Source organism: Amphiura filiformis, chromosome 16 (assembly GCF_039555335.1).
Source record: "Amphiura filiformis chromosome 16, Afil_fr2py, whole genome shotgun sequence".
Classification (NCBI taxonomy): Eukaryota; Metazoa; Echinodermata; class Ophiuroidea; order Amphilepidida; family Amphiuridae; genus Amphiura; species Amphiura filiformis.
The window spans coordinates 12,091,584-12,112,337 of record NC_092643.1 but is presented as its reverse complement, the minus strand read 5'-3'; the positions used below and the strand labels follow the sequence as shown (position 1 = coordinate 12,112,337).

Genomic DNA, 20,754 nt, shown 5'->3' with positions numbered 1-20,754 from the left:
TTTTTGCCTTAAGGGCTCTGGTATGAGCGTTTGGACAGTATTTGTTGTGGGACATGAGAGCACATCAGACATATCAAATTGCATTCTGAATACGGAAAATGTCCTTCTGATATCAAATAATTTTGATTTTTTGAAATACGCGATATAATACAAATTTTAGGACAATTATTAAAATGTGATATTTTTAAACTTTTTGATATATAACAGTCGAAGTAAAGTTTATAAATCTAATAATATGTACTTAAAGTGTATGTAGCTGGGATTAAAGCCGACGATCAATTGAAATTTTCACCATTCATATTGAAGATATACATTTTTCTCCAAAAAGAAAATGTTTTGGTGTTTTGGGAAAAAATCCATATCTTCAATACGAAAGGTCAAAATTTTCAATTGATCGTCGGCTTTTCATCCCAGTTACATACACATTAAATACATATCATTAAAATTATAATGTTTACTTCGAGGACTGTTAAATATCAAAAATATAAATTTTTAAACATTTGCCATAAAATGTGTATTATATCGCGAAAACATCTAAATTACTTGATATCAGAAGGACATTCTTCGTATTCAGAATGCAATTCGATATGTCTGATGTGGTCTCATTTCCCACAAAAAATTACAGCCCAAACGCTCATGGCCCATTCAGTGATTTGCTCATCCGGACGATCGTAAAAATCATCAAAAATTCAGATGTTGGTACCTTTGACATTGTCATAGATGAGCTAACATAGCCTGCAAGTGGTTCAGCCGAAAGCTGTGTAAGACAAAATAAAACATTTTACACAAATCTGTAATTTAGATACTGACGATATTTTTGCAAAACGAACTAATATGCAAGAAATTTTTGGTACATAAACATTATGTGGCTATAGGTTTCCAGTGGTATAAAAATCTCAACTTTTTTAAAAAATTTAGTGGGGGATGATGCTGTGGATCACGAAATGCCCTTTTAAAAGGCCACTAATCAAATAGAGCGTAGCGTCTCAGCGTCCTGCCTTAAGGCGGAGCCCTCGGAAGCTAGTGGGTTTTGGCCATTGAAAGTGGTATAGGAGGGATCTCCTAGCATGTTTTTGTACATGCTTTCAACTCAAAATTATCAAATTTTATTCTAAATTTTTTTTAAATCAAAGGGTGCCGCGCGCCACTCGGGAACCCGTGTTGTTGTGTTTCTTGTATAGTGTAATTCGGCCGTTTGGACGCGATGTTCTACAGGTTAAGGTGGCATAAGCCTAGGAAAAACATGCATATTAACCCTAACCCTACCCGTGGTGTTTTTGCTATCGGAAGGGAAAGAAGAAACGAAAAAGGAGAGAAGAGAAAAGTCACTTGGTACCCCCGGGATTCGAGCCTGGGGCCCCTCGCATGCCACGCAGAAGATCCCCAGCATGTAGCCACACAGGTGACGTTGGCCCGGCCAACGATTCCCTGGGTATAATATATGACTTGGGCTGATTGCGTCATCAAGTCACGTGGAATGCATGCACGCAGAGTGGTTTTAATAGTGAGCTTTAGTGAGACCTAGTTGGGTTAGGGTTAATAAAATCATATCGTAATTCGCAACAGTGGCCCTAAATTAATTCGAAAGAAAAAATACACATTTCAGATGATAATTCTTTGTGCAACTGATTATATTTCAGTTATGATCATATTTGAGTACTCATGTAAAATTTTAATAATTACCATGATAAAGATTTGGTGTTAGACATTTGAGTACCTATACACAAGATTTTAAAATCGCTTAAAACAACTTCTTGTCGGGTAAAACATTTGCAAGAATTGTCTTCTTGATGATTCATTCCTTTGGAAATCAGACCGGTGTTCAGAAGCATAATAGCAGGCTCGGGTGAAACGCTGCATGATTGACTCAAAGGTACTTAAAGACTATCAAAATATATATTAATTCAAGTATGTTTTCATGGTTGAATACTAGAGAAACGGTGGAGCAATATTCCTTATTATTATTCCTGGGAATTTTCATCTTAAATATACATGATACATTTAATACCTTCAAATGTTTTTGAGGTTTAATATTCTAGTAAACTCTCCTTTAATTGCTTTGCACTATTCAACTATCATCCATGTGTTACGATCAAGAAAGACCGAGGCCGAAATCACCTTTTACTCAAGTTCACTCAAATATACATAAATTAACAAATCTCTAATTGAAAACATCCAAATTATTTATTTAAAGTACAATATGATTGGGCAATGCTCTTCCATATAAATATAATCAATGATCTCAATGTTTGAAATGTTTACTACATGTACTTATCATGAAGTCTTGTTCTTGTTGCTGATCAGTTACACGCATAAGTCCAAGACGACTCTCAGAATTAATATCCCGAACTAAATTTGTGTCCCATAAAGTCCACTGTAGACTTGAAGACTGACAGAACATTCACTCTGTTAACCAGAGCTTAGCTTGATCTAAGAAGATCAAAAAAAAAATTGAAGGAGGACTGCGCACTTTTGGCGTGATCCAAATCTTTCTTCGTTTCAGCGACTGAAATGTAGTATTTTCACTACCTCAAATCTCTGATGCAAAATGCTCTACTTTGGAAGCAGTTTTCATAGTATAACCAAAGTTCAGAACTGTATAACTATATTGGTTTTTTTTTCTCATTCAGTTCTAAAGTAAATACCGATTTGGGAATTCCGATCTCTAATAATACACATAACCGTTAGAGCTTGAGCTTACAGGTAGGGGAGACCGGGGAGTGTCTGCCCTCGGAGCAAGTCCGCCCACCCCGTGTCTCAGATCTATTGACTGCTGCAAAAGTACAATGATGATGTAATGATTTTGCAAAATATTAATAATAATACCTTTAAACAAGGAAAAACTACTGGCAAGCTTGTTTTTTAAAGTTTTTTGATCAGTATTACTTATATCACCGTTTATGTCCTGGACCATAATCCCACCGAAGTTGTAAATAAATCATGTTAAGTTGCTCACTTTGGACCCCTACATTAGCTTACATTATACCCCTCCACTAAACTCCCCAGAAGAGAATGACTTCTCAATATACCCTATACTAAACATTTGCATTGAATATGTTATTGTTATGCAATATTTTAAAACCTTTTCTTTATTAGGGGGCGAACTTACCCCACCATGGGCGGACTTGCCCCGGCATGGGCGAACTTGCTCCACTTTGCAAATCTGTTTGTTTGCTTTACTCTGTTGCTAAAACCAGGCTTACAGTCCTGATATTGGGGTCGTATGTGGCAAAGACATAGGACTTTCACATGGGCCAATCAGGTCCCTTCTAACCTTAAAATTTACATCGCTAGGCTGTCAGAAAAATATAGAGCGAACACTCCCCGGCCTCCACTACTCCAAGAAATGAGCACTGATAAATGAGGTGCTCTCTTCATTTAATAATTATTTTATCAAACGTTCCAACATCCATTGGAAGACAATGGTATATACAAGACAAGACATGTAAAGTTGTTAAATATAATTGACCAAAACAAAAACAAGCTAGCCTTTTCTGATCATGAAGTTACAAGTGGTCCCATTTGGAATTAGTTAGATTTCTGTAATCAATTAAAAGAAAAACTAATTTCTAAATATTATTTAATTTTCCCACGAGCACCGTTGTCCCTTGTCTTGTCTTTTGGTTATTGTAGTGTATATTTTTTATCGGTACTTAAATAATATGTTTTTTAGGGAAAGGCTAACATTATGGCCTTTTTGGCCATCCAACCTTTTCCTCCATAACGTATATGTATATTCTTTGTATAATCTATTAATGATTTTCTTTGTAATGATTTTTGTATGGAAATAATATGAATATGAACAGTTTTAAGCCATCCGAAGTGATTTTTAGCACATCAAGTTTAAATTTCAAAACATTTCACTGATGACGTATTGGCCACAAAGAGTAGATTCTCGTCAGCAGATAGCGCTAAGCCGTATATGTTTGAAACATCTTTCGTGATGCAATCAATGTATTTCCCAGAAGCGGAGTAGCGATACACAGCGTGTCCATTGCCGCGATCAGCAACAAACACTTCATCTTCGTCGTCGTCGTCAGCGTTAAAGCATGTACTTATTACGAGACCTTCAGGATTCCAAGTTGAAATGCCAATGGGTGTCTGAAGTTTAGATAGAAGATTTCCGGCTTCGTCTATGATTTGAACTGCACCGGACGAGCCAGGACTGACAAGGATGTTGCCTTTTGATGTGACAGCAAGAAACTGTGGCTGACATGTCACCTTAATACTCTTCAGGTGCGTCCCGTCTAGTGAATGGCAACTTATAAAGTTGTAAGTGACCCCGTAAGTGACATTCCCAGCAAGAACCTGATGCTTAGAGTTGATGGCTAAGCCATACAGACCGCTTGATCCAGGCGTCTTATAGGCAACATTATCTGGAGATACAGTATGGAAGTATCGTTTGTAAATTCCTTGGAAATCAAATATCTTTACGTATGGTGACTGACAAACGGTGACGTAGAACAAATTGTCGGGGCCAACCTGAATGCACCATGGGTTGGATGATTTCCCTGCGTCGACACCTACATTGACGACGTTGAATGCAGATTTGAACGTACCGTTGGCATTAAAAATCTTGACTTCCGCTGAGACGTGATCTGTTACTGCTATATCACTTGTTGGTGTCACGGCAACATCAAATGCAAGGGATAACTTCTTGTTTCCAGCATTTCCGAATTCCATCTTCAACACAGGCGTCATTAACTCACGTTTACGACGTTTACTACCTGACAAAATCCAACCAATGACTATCTTGCCTGAATTCTGATCTGCGTTTTCCTCGAATTTGACATCAGTTAAGTTCTGCCCAGCATGAATAATCGAGGAAGGTTCTGCTGTAACGACATCTTCTAACACTGCTTTCAGTTTCCCGTAATCAAAAGCGACTTCAAACTCAGATCCACTTTCTTTAAGAGATTTGGTAACTGCCTCTGCAGTTGATATCCGCGATATGATGGAGGTCAGCTGGTTATCGGCGGTCTTGATACTTTCTAGACCTTCCTTCTCTATGGTGTTTAACTGCTCTTCAGTAGCCTTCTGTGCCTCATCGAGACGCTTCAAATAAGAAGACTTCAATTTCTGGACGGTATCTTTGATCTGGATCCTAGCTTCCGAAATAGCTAAATCAAAATCTCGTCTGATCTTACGGATTTCTTGCAAAGCCTTATTGACTTTTTCCTCATTCTTCCCGCATCTTTCTTGCATCTGTTGAAGCTGTTCGTTCTTCTCCTTGGCGACCTGTTCCAACTCAGCTTGCTTGTGTTCTGGATGACGATGAGCGATAAAACCGCACTGGCGACAGATGGGAACATCGCAGGTTTCACAGTAGAATAACAGAGATTCACCTTTGTGTTTGACGCACATCTTCTGCTCAGTAGCAGTGGCTTCCGGGAATTTTCCTTCACGAAGCTCATCGAGGGTAACAACAGGGTGGCTTTTCAGGACTCGTTGTATTTTATGTGTAGTCACACATCGCTTACATAAGTAGTCATCGCATTCTGTACATCTAGCTACAGCAGTAGGTATGTCAGATATATTGCCTTGTTCTTCTGTATAAAAGACGTAAAACGAAAAAAATGCTGTATTTAGTAAGTTTTTCAATTCATAATAATACAACCCTCTATTCAAGACGCTGCATTCGCAACCATAATCTGGAATTCACTCCCAACTAACATTCAAACATTCAAAATGCACCATCCACTAACATTACAAATCATCTCTTTATAGTGCTATCACCTTTCAACCTAATTATCTTTCTTGTACTTTATCATAATCTTCTCTTTATGTAAAGTGTATGGATTATTTCTCTCCCCCTCTCTCTCCCTCCCTCCCCCTCTCTCCCGCTCTCTCTTCCCCTCTCCCCGTTTGTTGGAGCGGCAACAAGTTTACCAATTCATAATCAAATAGGTGATGCAGTGAAAGACCCTTGTCGGTAATCATGGTAATGGCAGACTTTGGGTTATTTTAGGCCTATATTCATTTTTAGCGAGATCCAAATTGCTCAATATTCTAGGTTTGTTAGTGTAAATCTAAAATCCGTTGTAGACAAGGATAAACAATTATTAACTAATGCAAATTAAGGACAAATCAGTAATCTCCGCTTCATTATCCAATATTTTTGGAGGGTTCTTACCGTCAGAATTACTACTTCTATGTGATGGAGAACTTGCAGCCTAATAATGGTGTACAATTTCCTCTGGGGAATATTTTTAATCATGTCTATCTGATAATTACAAATTACCTTCCTCGCCGACGCCAGCACAAGCAGTACAATAAATGGTTTCTTCTGACATCAATTGCATTTGCACTGCCTTCTGCTCCGTTAACCGATGAACAATTGTGAGTGGTTGCCATTCTTTCAAGCCACCTGGTGGCATGTCGAATTCTTCTCCACATTCAACGCATTTCACCTTGGGAGATGAATCTTTGGTATGCTTTTCAAGGCAGATTGCGCAGTAGCTGTGTAAGCATGGAAGACTTCGAGGAGACTTCAAGAGTTGATGGCATTTACTGCACTTGGTCAGATCACCAGATTGGGTAGTCATTGAGGCAGCCATGGCTTATCTTCAACAACAACAACAACAACAATAATAATAATAATAATAATAATGATAATAATCATAATAATATTAATAATGATAATAATTACATTAAAATGATCAATTTTTGTAGTCAACATGGTGAGGGAATCAAATATACATTATTGACTACACCCTCTACCCCTACAACTAAGAGAAACTGCTGAAAGTCACATAAGCTTTCAGGGCATGTCTGACATTTTACGAGTTTTTTTAAAACTTGTTAATATTTTCATCTCAATTTTTACAGATAAGTTATTTTTTTCATGAAAATAATGACTAAAATGAAATAGTAATCCGGGTGGGTGATGGGAAACTTGGAATCGACTGTTATTAGCCTAATATCCCCACTCTTTCATCTTCGGGCATATTTTCAAACAATTACTCCATCGCCTACACCATATTGTATCATATTGTTACTTGGTATTTATAATATACTATTATCGGTGGGATTTATACACTATGTACCGGGTGTTTTTACTGAAAAACTGTATGTTAAGAGAGCATTTCGTGATCCACAACCTCATCCCCCAACTTTTCTCAAAAAAAGTTGAGATTTCTTGCAGATTAATTCGTTTAGCAAAACTATCGTCAAATTTGAATTTCGTTTTGGTATACCAGAACGAAATTACTACAGTGGCCTATGGAGCGGTGTAATATACATAATCATGCATTACTCGCAAACGCAAAATCGGAATCAACTGACATTTTGGGAATAAGCTTTTTCGTGGATATCTACTGAAAAATGTCATTAAAAGAGGATGCTAGGATCACGAAATCCTCTTTTAAGTCTTCGCGCTTCCAAAAAGGGCTTTATTGGGACAATGCGTAATATTACACTATTTCGGTCCATTGGTCCATATAAATATGTGTGAATTTTGGTAGGAAATAGGCCCCTTGTCCGTATCGCACAAAACAAACGGCATTGGAAAGAAAGCATAATATCGTTCCTGTACTGTTGTATATAGATATATTACATCAAATTGACAAACAACAGAGAATATCAACTTACCGTCGGCTCTTCGTTAGTTTCACAGGTTATCTTGAGACTGTTTCTGTTAGAACTGGCTTCGCACATGTAAATGTAAAGAAAACCGAGCGCAGAGCGTAGGCATAAAGCAAATAAAGGTAGGATATCCGTATCAGCGAACCATGAACCATGAACTTGATGGTGAATCATGTCGTGACTGAAAGCTACACAAGACATGCACAACGTAGAGCGAAATATTAAGCAAAACTTGACACAAAATTAAGACGTACCTCAAAATTTCGGTCATAACTTTGACCTTCATCTGGAGACTGGCAACCCAAGTTTGGGATCAGTGACCTTTTGGACACTTGACCCCAAAACCCGGTCGTACATTCTTGGTATCTCAACCGCGACGGGGGCCGATACAAGTTACCAAGAGTGTACGACCGGGTTTTGGGATCAAGTGTCCAAAAGGTCACTGATCCCAGATGAAGGTCAAAGTTGTGACCGAAAATTTGAGGTACGTCTTAATTTTGTGTTGAGATCATAAGTTTAGATAACCAATTATTCTTTTTGTTCTTCAGATTGCTGCATATCTGTTTTATTTAAATTTGGGATGAAATTAGGAGTATGTATCTTTTACCATGTTGTTGTTTTGATATCTTGTTGTATTTTTGCCATGCTGTGTATTTTTGATGTATTATATATTTTGTTACTTTGTGCAGCGCATTGGTCTATGGGAAATACGCTTTATAAGTGCTTTGAAATAATAAATAATAAAAAAGAATAAATAATAATAGAGAAATATATATAAGTTAATATGGATATGCCTATTACTTGAAATCTGATCATACCTCTTTCTTTGACTTCTTACTAGTACTAGTAGTACATGAACGAACAGAGGTTATCCATGGTCTATAAGTAGGACAGTAAAAATCAGCCCCAAAATCTCCAAAGGTCAAAATAATTGCAACATGAATTCTATTCATTCATTCATGGGTTGTGTATACAGACAGGGCAATCACTTTTCACCATAGAAGCTGAATCAGTATTAAAATGCTACATGTAGGTTATGATCCACATATTATGTGTATCGGATGTTTTGGGGTAAATATTTGAATGGTAATTGAATGGACGGTCCTAATATAACATTCAATACAGCGTCGTCAAAAATTTCTCCCACAAAGAGCTACAGGGTCGATTCTAAAAACCTATAGATCAGGGGTGATTCGAACAGGTGATTTAATTGTCAGCATGACTGCAATATGACTGTAACTTATTTTTACTGTTCCACTTGAATAATTCTGGGGGCGACGATATACTTCGCCAGGGTCTGGGTCTCTCCCATAGGCTTGATCATCGCTGATTTTTGATTATGCGCTCTGTTTATCAGGCAGGCGACATCGGTTCAAGCTCGGGTGTGGCTTCGCCTATTAGGGCTGGTAGCCAGCGTTCGGAGCTGCTACTTGCGTACGAGGGAGATACACATATACTTCCTCGGGCAGTTCCAAGCGTGGCGGCATCCTCAGAGCCTCATAATTCCAGTCCCTCGGCAGCTCCACTCCTGCCTCTCCTGGTGGATAAATCAACTCAGCATGACAGCATGACCGTTGCGTTTTACATCAACAGGGAGGGACAGCTACCAGCATTTGCAGGGAGACAGTGTCCCTCCTTCTGTGGTGTCAATGGAGGTGGTACGGGGCTTCTGGCCGGGGTTGACTCGCCGATTGCTTGTCGGGGGGGGTCAGTCCTCATCTCTCTTGTCTAATAGAGTGGCACCTCACTCAGCAGTATGCATATATCGGTCCATATTTCAGAGATTAGATCATCCCATCAGAACCATCAGCTTCCGACTTACTTCACCCGGGATTAGGCAGGGACGCCATGCAGGAGAGTTGTGAGGACATATTCGGCAATGCCTTCCCTCCCATTGTCATGATCCTTCTGGTTCTGCTGAAGGTAGCCCATTCTCGGAACTGATTACTCCTTTTAGCCGATCCCCTTCTGGCCCAAGCAGTGGTGGTTCTCTCGCCTCCTGGGTCTTCTCGTGGGAGAACCAGTCAGTCGTCTATATGACGCGTAGATATTCTCACAGTCCACCACGCCACCGGCACCAGGTACAGATGGAGGTGATCAACAACCTCCACCTGACTGTTTAGCGTATTTCCGCCAGTCCGTCCAGACAGCGGGTCATTAATATTCGGTTGCTGCGCTTGCTGAAAGGCAAGGCAACAGTCAACTAGACAGAATTACGATTCGCGACTTCGCCGATTCTACAAGTCACATATTTCCTTACCACGGGGACTGTATGCCTCGTACCGCTTAAGCTTACAGGACTGCCGTTGTAGCGGTTCGTCATGACTTGGGGTGGAGGTCTATGACGGTCTAATCGAGTCCAGCACTTGCCGACCTCATTAAGAGCATGGTGGCAGAAAGACCCACAGACTCCCTGCTTCCGGAATGGGACCTCCTGTTGGTGTTGCAGTATCTACCCAAGGCCTTCAACTCACGGAGGACCTCTCGCTGCAGGACTTGACACTCAAGACTGTGTTCTTGATGGCAGTGGCCTGCGGTCGACGTTGTCCAGTTATGTACATGATCTGTCTATAGACGAGGACCACCTACGCTTCACCACCGGGATAATCTATATCCTTCCCCGGGCTGGGTTCCTGGACAAGAACCAGACCATGCCTGTCCTTTACTCCTTACCCGATGTGCCTCCCTGATCTGGTTATCATTGTGGGGTATATGCGATGAAACCGTCGCGCCCAGTCAGGGCCCTCAGAGGGTACCTTCGCGTATCAAAGAGATCGTGAGAGGTAAGTAGAGTAGCTCAGTGTTTCCCCCACTCAGAAGTGAGAGGGCGATACACAAGCGCACAATACTTACCTCTCACGAACTGAGACTGGCCCGCGTTTTAGGCGTTCCAGCCTTCAAGATTGTCATACGTTCATACGTAGAGGGTCACAAGAAACGTTCATTGGTGGGGCGATATGTCGTTAGGGTTTGGTCATACCCGGCATACCCGTTCCTCTGGGGTGTCAAAACCTTTTTCTGTGGTACAGGGGGTTTCCTGTGGTCCCAAACTATCATTTTGTGTTTACAAGTGCTATTATTTAATTCCATATTTGGTGATGGAATAATAACCGTTCCAGCTATTTTGGCGGCCATTTTGAAAACTTACCAGTGAGAAAAAGTAATGAATCTTATTTCAGACCCTCTAAGCATGGCTTGACACATACGAATCGTCTTACTATTACTAATAAGTGACATAATGAGTCTGTTTTCTATATTTTGTCCATCATTTTAATCATTTTGGAGGCCATTTTGAAAAAAAATCGATTTATCCATATTTCGCAGAGGTTGATTTTGGTAGACTTTTAGTATGTTAATAAGGGCACCTAATAGAAATGTTTTCCTCAAAAAAACTATCAACGACTGCTATACCTTCCGTCGTTTTATCTTTTCAGTTTCTGTTTCCGTAACCGTATCCGTTTTTGTAAGTCATTGTTATTCTGAAGTGGTAGTCTCCCAGGTCTGACCAATCTTTTATTCTAGCCTTTTGTTAGTTACTGAAAATTTGAAGCTCGTGAATTTCAGTTTTCGCTTTGGTAAGTTATATTGATTTTTTACATAAAACCTTGAGATGTGCGGTTGGGTGCTAATCTAGACAAAAGAAGAGTCTACATTTTACGGTCCTAAATTCGCGGTAAATTGTACGGCTTCAATTGACTTGTGTTTGGTGTATATGCACTTACGCCTAGACGTAAGTGGCTCGTAAAAATTGGCTTGCATTGAAATATATACTAACCATGTTGCCAAGTTATAAGCAAAGGTCTTTCTTATTGGCGATGAAACGAGCGTCTGAAATAGTCAAATATCTCCCAATGAGGCGCGTACAAGTGGAGATTTGGTAATCATGTTTTATATTGAAATGCAATACAAAAGCATTGCATTGGAGCAAAGATAATGTATTCTATTCATTCGTACCAATGGCAAGCTAATCTGATAATTGGTTGGGCCTATATGCATGACTCGGGTTTATTTTAAATGTTTATTTTTGCAGAGCTTATTTTTAGTCATTGATCATACTGATAAATTTCGCAAGGGAGGGGGAGGGAGGGAGGGAGATACTTGAGACTGAACAAGTGAGAGTGGGAGGGGGTGAGGAAGAAAGAGAGGAGAGGGAGAGACGGAAAGGCTAGAAAGAGAAAGCTCGAGAGGAGAGAGTAGGGACCGGGGAGGGAGAGGGGAGCCTGATCAGGGGGGGGGGGCAGGAGGAAGCAAAATAGGGAGATAGACATTGATACGAGGGAAGGGCGACACTGTGGCACTGCACAAGTGCAATGGGCGCGACAGGCTCATAAGCGGACCTTTTGTGATTGAAGGGCTTATTTTCAGCGTTTTTACAGAAGAAAAGTGCACATTATCATTCGGATTGGCATGCATTTTGTCAAATTAATATAGATCAATTTAGCAATGCAAAGACGAGAGGGCGCTAGACCATTAAAAACATCGGTCTTGTCTCTCCCGCTTTTATTGACATAGGCATCTGACTCATCTGCCTCTATTGAAATAAGCTGATTGGTACTTCAAAGTTAACAATGAAGTCAGATTACAATAAACTTACTGAATCACTTGCGTTTTCGTATCTGAACAATAGACTTACGGAAACTGAAAAGATAAAAAGACCCCTTGTTTATGACTTTCAAAAGAAGTACCTGCATGTGCAACCATTTTCAAAATAGTCCGCCAAAGTCATGCAGGTAACTCCGAGGTCGTGCATTGAATTGCTTTGAATGAGGAATACTACGGTAATCAGCGCCTTTTGGTAGAAGTCACACATGAGTGAAGTGGATAACCTCTATTGAAATCAAAACCTAAAACTTTGTTTTAAAGGAGGATTTCGTGATCCTAGCATCCTCTTTTTATGAAATTTTTCAGTTGATATTTACGATGAAAGCTTATTCCCAAAATTTCAGTTGATTCAGATTTTACGTTTGCGAGTTATGCATGATTATGTGTATTACCCTACTATCCATAGGCCACACAGTGTCATCGCCCCGGTATCTTCATGGCAGAAATCGCCATGGTAGGTTGAATCCGCAGCCACGCATGGCCATTTTGTTCCGACCTTTGAGACGCATAATGAGCCGAGGCTACTGATAATAGCTCGGTAATTGACTTCTCGCTCACATCAGAAAATTAGAATATTTCTGTCAGTTTTTGAGTCAAGACGCAAGCTTCTTTCTCAAGACGCTAGCTAACGACGATAATATCCGTTGAATATATATGTTCAAGCAAGGTACCAATTCTGGTTTCTTTATACGAAATCATTTACAGGAGATATTCATCATTTTCTACCCCGGTATCCAAAGATTTATCGTCTGAATATCAATCGTGCATCACATTCACGTGTATCGATCCCGGGTATTCATTTCAGTGTCTCTGGCTGTATAATGTAATTATTAACCGGGCGATGTCGGTGTGGGCCATTGTTGTAATTTCGTTCTGGTATACCAGAACGAGATTTAAATTTGGCGATATTTTTGCAAAACGAAATAATCTGCAAGAAATTTTTGGTACACAAACATATAAAAATCTCAACTTTTTGGAGAAAAGTGGGGGATGAGGCTGGGGATCACGAAATGCCCTTTTAATTGCCTCTCCGTCTAAATACTGAACTCATTATGCCCATCAGTCACACGCACTGGACTCATAGGCAGTGGCGAAGCCTACATGCCAATGGAGGCAAGGAAGAAGCTGCCCCCCATGAAAGACCTCTTGCCCACCTGTGGGATCCTGATATTAAATAGTTCTTGCTACGCCATTGTACCCCAGCAATTTTCCAAACACAACACTTACATTAAAATATCATCAATTAATTGTCATTAATTATTTCTTCTAGAAAGAGTAGGCCCACCTCTACAAGCGCGCACAGATATTTTAAGCATAATATAAAAACATTCCAAATCGGCCATATTTTACCGTTTTTATAATAGTTATTGCCAGGGGTGTAGGCAGGGGGCTGTCGCCCCTCCACAAAATCAGCAAAGGCCAAAAAGTTCCACTTTGCGAACGTAGCGAGGGACAAATTCCAAGATTTTTAATTCTTTTTCGGTCCAAAAAAACGGTTAAAAGTTGCCCATTTGCGAGCGTAGCGAGCGCAAAAATTATGTTTGGATACTTTCTTGGTCGAAAAGCCTAACATTTTGGGAAAAACAGATCCACTTTCTTCCATGTGTTTACGATCTAGAAAGGCCGAAGGCCGAAATTACCTTTCACTCAAATTCACTCGAAGATACACAAAGTAACACACTAATTTTTAATTCAAAACATCTGAATTGTTTATTTAAAGTACAATATGATTGGACAATGCTGTTGCATATAAATATAGTTAACTAGAAAACAGTGTTGATCACTGAGCTTTGTATCCACTTTGGCCAGAAGAGCCTCATCCCAATGGCATAGTCTAATAACCTCAATTACATTATCATAGTGCAAAATTTGACCTCAAGTTGCAGAGTATGAGATTTTGTACCCAAATCTTCAAAGGTCATTCAATGAATGTGCAACTGTATTGGGGTTAAAGAACTGTGCCCTGTTAGTTGAGCATGTTGTGGATCCTAGTGATCCCAGCCACAATAGATCTATGCATCAATGTTGTCATTGCGGGACAACCCTTTGGGCGTTGATTTGACGCAGAGATGCACCTGTTAGTCACACTGTAATGCTTTTCCGAAGAGCGCACTGTACTCCGCGCACACTTCCGTTGATACTCCGCGATAGCGCACCGCGAGCACGCGATAGTGCACCGCGTGAAACGCGAAACGCGCGGACAGAGGGACGGACGGACACGCCGTAATTAGTATTAAGAGATGATCTTAACATTTACAGTGTTTACTACATGTACTAATCATGAAGTCTTGTTCTTGTTGCTGATCAGTTACACTCATAAGTCCCAGACGCCACTCAGAATTAATACACAGTACCAAATTTGTGTTCCACTAAGTCCATTGTAGACTTGAAGACTGGCAGACCATTCACTCATTTCGGAATATGTTTAGACAATGCTCTTGCATATAAATATAATCAGTGATCACTTTTGGCGTGATCCAAATCTTTCGTTGCTTAATTCAGCGGCGGAAATATAGAATTGTCACTACCTCAAATCTGTGGTGTAAAATGCTCTACTTTGACAGTACTTATCAGAGCAGTTTTCACAGCATAACCAAAGTTCAGAACTGTATAAACCAGTGTTTTCATTCAGTTTTAAAGTAAATGCCTTTTTGGGAATTCTGATCTCTAATAATAGCCATAACTATTATAACTTGAGCTTACAGGTACTCCACAATTGAGATGCCCTCATCATAATAACGTTGCAACATCCAAGACAAATTTGTAACAACTGAATTTAGCCAAAAACAAGTTAGTCTTTTGTGATCATACAATTACAAGTGGTCCCATTCTTTGGAAGAAAAGAACCACTCATCTCTAAAATGTTATTAAAGTTACCGCAAGCACCATCTATCTTGTCTTTTCTTTTGGCTATTGTAGTGCATAATTTTTTATCGATAACTTAACTTACTATGATTATTTAGGAAAAGGCTAACTTTCTTGGCTTTTTGGCAGTCCAGCCTTTTCATCCATAACGTATAATATATACATATTCTTTGTATTATTGTTGATGTCTTTGCAATGATTTTTATAGAAATAATATGAATATGAACAGTTTTAAGCCATCCGAATCGATTTTTAGCACATCAAGCTTGTCAAGTTTAAATTTTAAAACATTTCACGGATGACGTATTGGCCACAAAGAGTAGATTCTCGTCAGCAGATAGCGCTAAGCCGTATATGTTTGAAACATCTTTCGTGATACAATCAATGTATTTTCCAGAAGCGGAGTAGCGATACACAGCGTGTCCATTGCCGCGATCAGCGACAAACACCTCGTCTTCATCGTCGTCAACATTAAAGCACGTGCTTACTACGAGACCTTCAGGCCTCCAAGATGAAACGCCAATGGGTGTCTGAAGTTTAGATAGAAGATTTCCGGCTTCGTCTATGATTTGAACTGCACCGGATGAGCCAGGACTGACAAGGATGTTGCCTTTTGATGTGACAGCAAGAAACTGTGGCTGACATGTCACCTTAATACTCTTCAGGTGCATCCCGTCTAGTGAATGGCAACTTATAAAGTTGTAAGTGACATTCCCAGCAAGAACCTGATGCTTAGAGTTGATGGCTAAGCCATACAGACCGCTTGATCCATGCGTCTTGAAGGCAACATTATCTGGAGATACAGTATAGAAGTATCGTTTGTAAATTCCTTGGAAGTCAAATATCTTCACGTATGGTGACTGACAAACGGTGACGTATAACAAATTGTCGGGGCCAACCTGAATGCACCATGGGTTGAATGATTTCCTTGCGTCGACACCTACATTGACGACGTTGAATGCAGATTTGAACGTACCGTTGGCGTTAAAAATCTTGACTTCCGCTGAGACGTGATCTGTTACTGCTATATCTCTTGTTGGTGTCACGGCAACATCAAGTGCAAGGGATAACTTCTTGTTTCCAGCATTTCCGAATTCCACAGGTGTCTTCTTGATCTCGCGTTTAAACTCGACCGATGACTATTTTGTCTGAATTTTGATCTTTGTTTTCCTCGAATTTTACATCAGTCAACTTCTGACTAGTGTGAATAATCGAGGAAGGTTCTGCTGTAACGACATCTTCTAACACTGCTTTCAGTTTCCCGTAATCAAAAGCGACTTCAAACTCAGATCCACTTTCTTTAAGAGATTTGGTAACTGCCTTTGCAGTTGATATCCGCGATATGATGGAGGTCAGCTGGTTATCGGCGGTCTTGATGGTTTCTAGACCTTCCTTTTCTATGGTGCTTAATTCGTCTTCAGTAGCCTTCTGGGCTTCATCCAGACGCTTCAAATAAGAAGACTTCAATTTCTGGACGGTATCTTTGATCTGGATCCTAGATTCCGAAACAGCAAGATCAAAATCGCGTCTGATCTTACGGATTTCTTGCAAAGCCCTATTGACTTCTTCCTCATTCTTCCCACAGCTTTCTTGCATCTGTTGAAGCTGTTCCTTCTTATCCTTAGCGACCTGTTCCAACTCTGGTAATTGCTTATGTTCTACATGATGACGATGTGTGATAACTACGCACTGGCGACAGATGGGAACATCGCAGGTTTCACAATAGAACAGCAGATCTTCACCTTTGTGTTTCAGACACATCTTCTGCTCAATGGCACTGGCATCCAGGACCTTACCTTCACGAAGTTCATTGGGTGTAAAAACAAGATGGTCTTTCATAGATCGTTGAGATTTGTGTATGGCAAAGCATCGTTTGCACAAGTAGTCATTGCAATCCGTACATCGAGCCACGGCGGTTGGTGAGTCAGATTTATCACCTTGATCTTCTGCACATATGGAAATGGGAAAAAAATAAAACAAAATAGTACCAGTTTCGTGGAATTCGATTCTTATTTTATATAGATTGTTCTCACGTTTAGTTATATCTTTGGTATCATTGGCTATTATCATTATTTGTAAAACCGGCATCAATTATATTTTAATCGTAAGGTAACCTTCTTTTACTAACATGTTTGTTGGTGCACGCTTTGCTAAGGGGTGGTTATAGTTGTACCAACCCCCTTTCTACACCAAACTCTCTATAATGTTATTTAATATCACTGACCGACCACCCTATCCCCGGGTGTTAAAGGTTGTAGGTGGTCAAAAAAAGAGTGGATGTGCGATCAGTCGTAGTCATTTGAGCGCTTATTTGAGCGTTTTAGTACACATAGAAAAAATTCTGTACAACACATCCCCTGCTAGACGTGGTTAATTCAGTACGTCCGGCATTCATCCTAGAGCTGCATGCGCTGTGTGAATATCCGAATACGTGAAATAATTAATTTTGCCAGTATATGAATATTTTCACCATAAATTGACCTTTAATCCTAAAATATAATCAATATTTGGATATCTAATCTTTGTTCCATAGCATTTAATATAACACGAATAATGTTTCAACAGTTTCGTCTGTGTAGCAATGAAACAGTGATCATGGTGATCAAGCACGGCATTCAAACCAAGAACTTCAGTAACCACTCGCACATCAATGATTTACGGGTGTTAGGTGGGTCCATTGTTGCCCAACATATCAAATTCATTACTATAGAAATCTTAAGCAAGTAAAAGTCATGAAGATTGCTCAATGCTCTTACAAACTTAACAATATTTTTTTACTGTTACATCATGTTTACAGACAATTACGTTTTAGTGTAAATTGGATTTTGGAGAACACAATTAGTTTTGACCTCCTTTAATTAAACAACGACAAGCCAGACAGGTGTGTGCCCGGGCAGGTGTGAATGTATGATTAAAATGTTTACCATTCATTACATTATGATATGCGTGGACGGGAGCTTGCTTGGAGAACGAGTGCATCACGTGTATGTAATTTCCCTCAGGTTTATTTTAAGTAACGACTATAAAACTAATAATGATATCAAGAAAGAGAGAAAAAAATACCTTCCTTTCCAAACCAAACACAAGCAGTACAATGAATCGTTTCTTCTGACATCAAAGGCATCTGCATCGCCTTTTGTTGCGTTAACCGATGAATAATCGCCAGTGGTTGCCATTCTTTCATGCCACCTGGCGGAATGTCGAATTCTTCTCCACATTCAACGCATTTCACCTTGGGTGATGAATCTTTGGCATGTTTTTCAAGGCACGTTGCGCAGTAGCTGTAAAGCATGGAAGACTCCGAGGAGACTTCAAAAGTTGATGGCATTTACTGCACTTGGTCAGGTCACAAGATTTGGTAGTCATTGAGGCAGCCATGACTTATCTGTAATAATAATAATAATAATAATAATAATAATAATAATAATAATAATAATAATAATAATAATAATAATAATAATAATAATAATAATAATAATAATAATAATAATAATAATAATAATAATAATAATAATAATAATAATAATAATAATAATAATAATAATAATAATAATAATAATAACATAAATCAATGAAAGTGATTAAATTAAACTTCAACACTACTTGTTTAGTTCGCTTACCGGGAGCGCTTTCGAGGAACTTCCTTGTCGTCAGCCGATGTTGTTAGCTCTGATGTATACAATGTTTTGGGGTTGTTTTTTCATATACATGATATACTAATCAGCAGCGTTTCGCGTAATAAAGTTCCATATTCCCCAACACTGTTCAATTGCAGATATAGTTTAATCACAATAATCTCTTATTTTCAATAGTACACATTTTTGCGCCTGGCCAACATCATTGTATAAAGCCCAATATACCAGCCGAAAGGGACTATAATTACGAACTTGTGCTGTAAGAGACACATCATACCGTAAAACCTCGTCTACAAGCATATAGAGGGCTTCTGGTGAAAGTTACATTAAGCCCGGCACCATTATGGAATTTGAGCAAATAAATTACTGATCCAAGCCTATACAAACATGTTTTATTGTAAGACAAATCTATTGCATTGGCATATATTAATTTAGCTTTCATCAAAAAAACTATATATGCTTGTAGACGAGGTTTTACGGTATTCTCTCCCTCTCCCTTCTCTCTCCCTTTCTCCCTTCCTTTCTCTCTCTTCCCCCTTTTTTCAAAATGTAATTCGATATTTTTGATGTGTTCTCAGGTCCCCTAATAAATATGTGCAAACGTCCCTATCCGAGCTCTTGGTCGTTTGCATATGGTCGCCACATTGACTGTATAATTATGTGGTCATGGTGGTGATGAATTTGGCAGGATTTTTGGCGTGTTTTGTGTTTGTAATTTCGAATTTTTGTGATGTGGTTTTTGAGTTGTGTTGGTGAAAAGGTACGTTTCGGAAGGAAGTTTTAACTGATACAACACTACTACTGCAAATCACCCATACAAGCATTTCACTGTGGCTCATGAGCCATAGTGGCTCTATAGTTGTACTAGTACCTTATAGCCTAGACTTAAATGTAATACGGCTACGGCTGAATATATCAAAGAACGTTAACTTACCTTCTTGTTGGTTGCAAGAACAGTTTTCTCACCAAAATGCCAAAATGGTTCGTAACGTAAACGGGAAACTAAAAGAAGGCAGTGCCGGTCACGAGGCGATCATGGCATGTCATGACGGAAGGCTACACTAGCCATAGGCCTACACTTTTTTAAACTAGATTCTTTCTTGAAACTCATGCACTTGTGCAAGACTTATTACCGTCAACATTTTGGTGCACATTATCGATCTGTGCTTTATTTTATAATTCCAAAAGCAAACAAAAATCCTAATTTGTTTCAGTAAACAAATTTAGTTTGCAGGTCCCTAACATGCTTCCTTAATATTATGAATGAGGGAATTCCCCGGTAGCTTTCCGTTTGCGCAAGAACTATATGTAGTGTGGTGTGGGACACTTCCTGAAGTTGATGATCAGAAAAAGATTATTTTGATCTTTAGGTACCGTGAACTGGATGGCCGGATAATAATATAATTGAAAACATAATTTGTGGAAAAAAGCTTCCAAACATAAATTTGTAACAGAATGTTACTTAAGCGTTGACAAACTACTTTGCAAATATGTTTGCAAAAATTGTTTACAATAACATTTTTACAACGTGTTAAAAGTGTTGTTGAAGTTTTTAGCCTTCAAAACGTTTTAAAACGCTTCCATGACCTTCTAACCCGACATGTAATGTTATACAGAACAATTTGACTTAAGGGGGTACTACACCCATGTGGTAAATTGGTGACTATTTTTGCATTTTTCTCAAAAAATTATTACACACTGGTAACAAAAGTTATGTATATTATTGGGGCAAAGAATCCAATTACTACACTGAAATTTCAGTGACTCAAGACAAGCGGTTCAGTATTATATGATAGGAAACGAGGTACATCCTAGTGGTACCTCATTTCTGGTCATAAATAACAAACCACTTGTCTTGGGTCACTGAAATTCCAGTGTAGTAATTGGATTCCTTGCCCTATAATATACATAACTTTTGTTACCACTGTGTTATTAGTTTTGAGAAAAATGCAAAAATAGACACACATTTATCGAGGGGTGTAGTACCCCCTTAAAACCAAAGAAAACGTTTTTGTGTTTGCTGGGCTGATAACACACTAGTTTGCAGATGAACTATAGATGAACAGAT

At 39.2% G+C, this 20,754-nt stretch overlaps 3 protein-coding genes across 3 annotated transcripts; all 3 read right to left on the bottom strand.

The window, feature by feature from the left end:
• Nucleotides 1-1,990: 1,990 nt before the first annotated feature.
• LOC140135576 (uncharacterized) lies at nucleotides 1,991-7,690 on the bottom strand. The gene is made up of 3 exons (XM_072157116.1): nucleotides 7,591-7,690; nucleotides 6,242-6,564; nucleotides 1,991-5,549 (listed from the first exon to the last, which is right to left on the bottom strand). Exons 2-3 carry the CDS (start codon nucleotides 6,555-6,557, stop codon nucleotides 3,844-3,846), a joined length of 2,022 nt encoding a protein of 673 aa, XP_072013217.1. The 5' UTR covers nucleotides 6,558-6,564; nucleotides 7,591-7,690; the 3' UTR covers nucleotides 1,991-3,843.
• A 7,636-nt stretch (nucleotides 7,691-15,326) lies between these two features.
• On the bottom strand, nucleotides 15,327-15,722 carry LOC140172429 (uncharacterized). Its single transcript, XM_072195577.1, has one exon. The coding sequence runs from the start codon at nucleotides 15,720-15,722 to the stop codon at nucleotides 15,327-15,329; it is 396 nt and encodes a 131-aa protein (XP_072051678.1).
• A 451-nt stretch (nucleotides 15,723-16,173) lies between these two features.
• LOC140172428 (E3 ubiquitin-protein ligase TRIM45-like) lies at nucleotides 16,174-18,432 on the bottom strand. The gene is made up of 2 exons (XM_072195576.1): nucleotides 18,115-18,432; nucleotides 16,174-16,997 (listed from the first exon to the last, which is right to left on the bottom strand). The coding sequence occupies exons 1-2, from the start codon at nucleotides 18,377-18,379 to the stop codon at nucleotides 16,174-16,176; spliced, it is 1,089 nt and encodes a 362-aa protein (XP_072051677.1). The 5' UTR covers nucleotides 18,380-18,432.
• Between the last annotated feature and the right edge of the window lie 2,322 nt (nucleotides 18,433-20,754).

Excerpts from the sequence above, each read along its gene's own strand:
- LOC140135576 (XM_072157116.1), bottom strand. The coding sequence starts at position 6,557 with ATGGCTGCCTCAATGACTACCCAATCTGGTGATCTGACCAAGTGCAGT. Across the intron at positions 5,550-6,241 it reads TGCTGGCGTCGGCGAGGAAG|AAGAACAAGGCAATATATCT; the intron begins GTAATTTGTAAT and ends TCTTTTATACAG.
- LOC140172429 (XM_072195577.1), bottom strand. The coding sequence starts at position 15,722 with ATGCACCTGAAGAGTATTAAGGTGACATGTCAGCCACAGTTTCTTGCT.
- LOC140172428 (XM_072195576.1), bottom strand. The coding sequence starts at position 18,379 with ATGCCATCAACTTTTGAAGTCTCCTCGGAGTCTTCCATGCTTTACAGC. Across the intron at positions 16,998-18,114 it reads TGTTTGGTTTGGAAAGGAAG|AAGATCAAGGTGATAAATCT; the intron begins GTATTTTTTTCT and ends CCATATGTGCAG.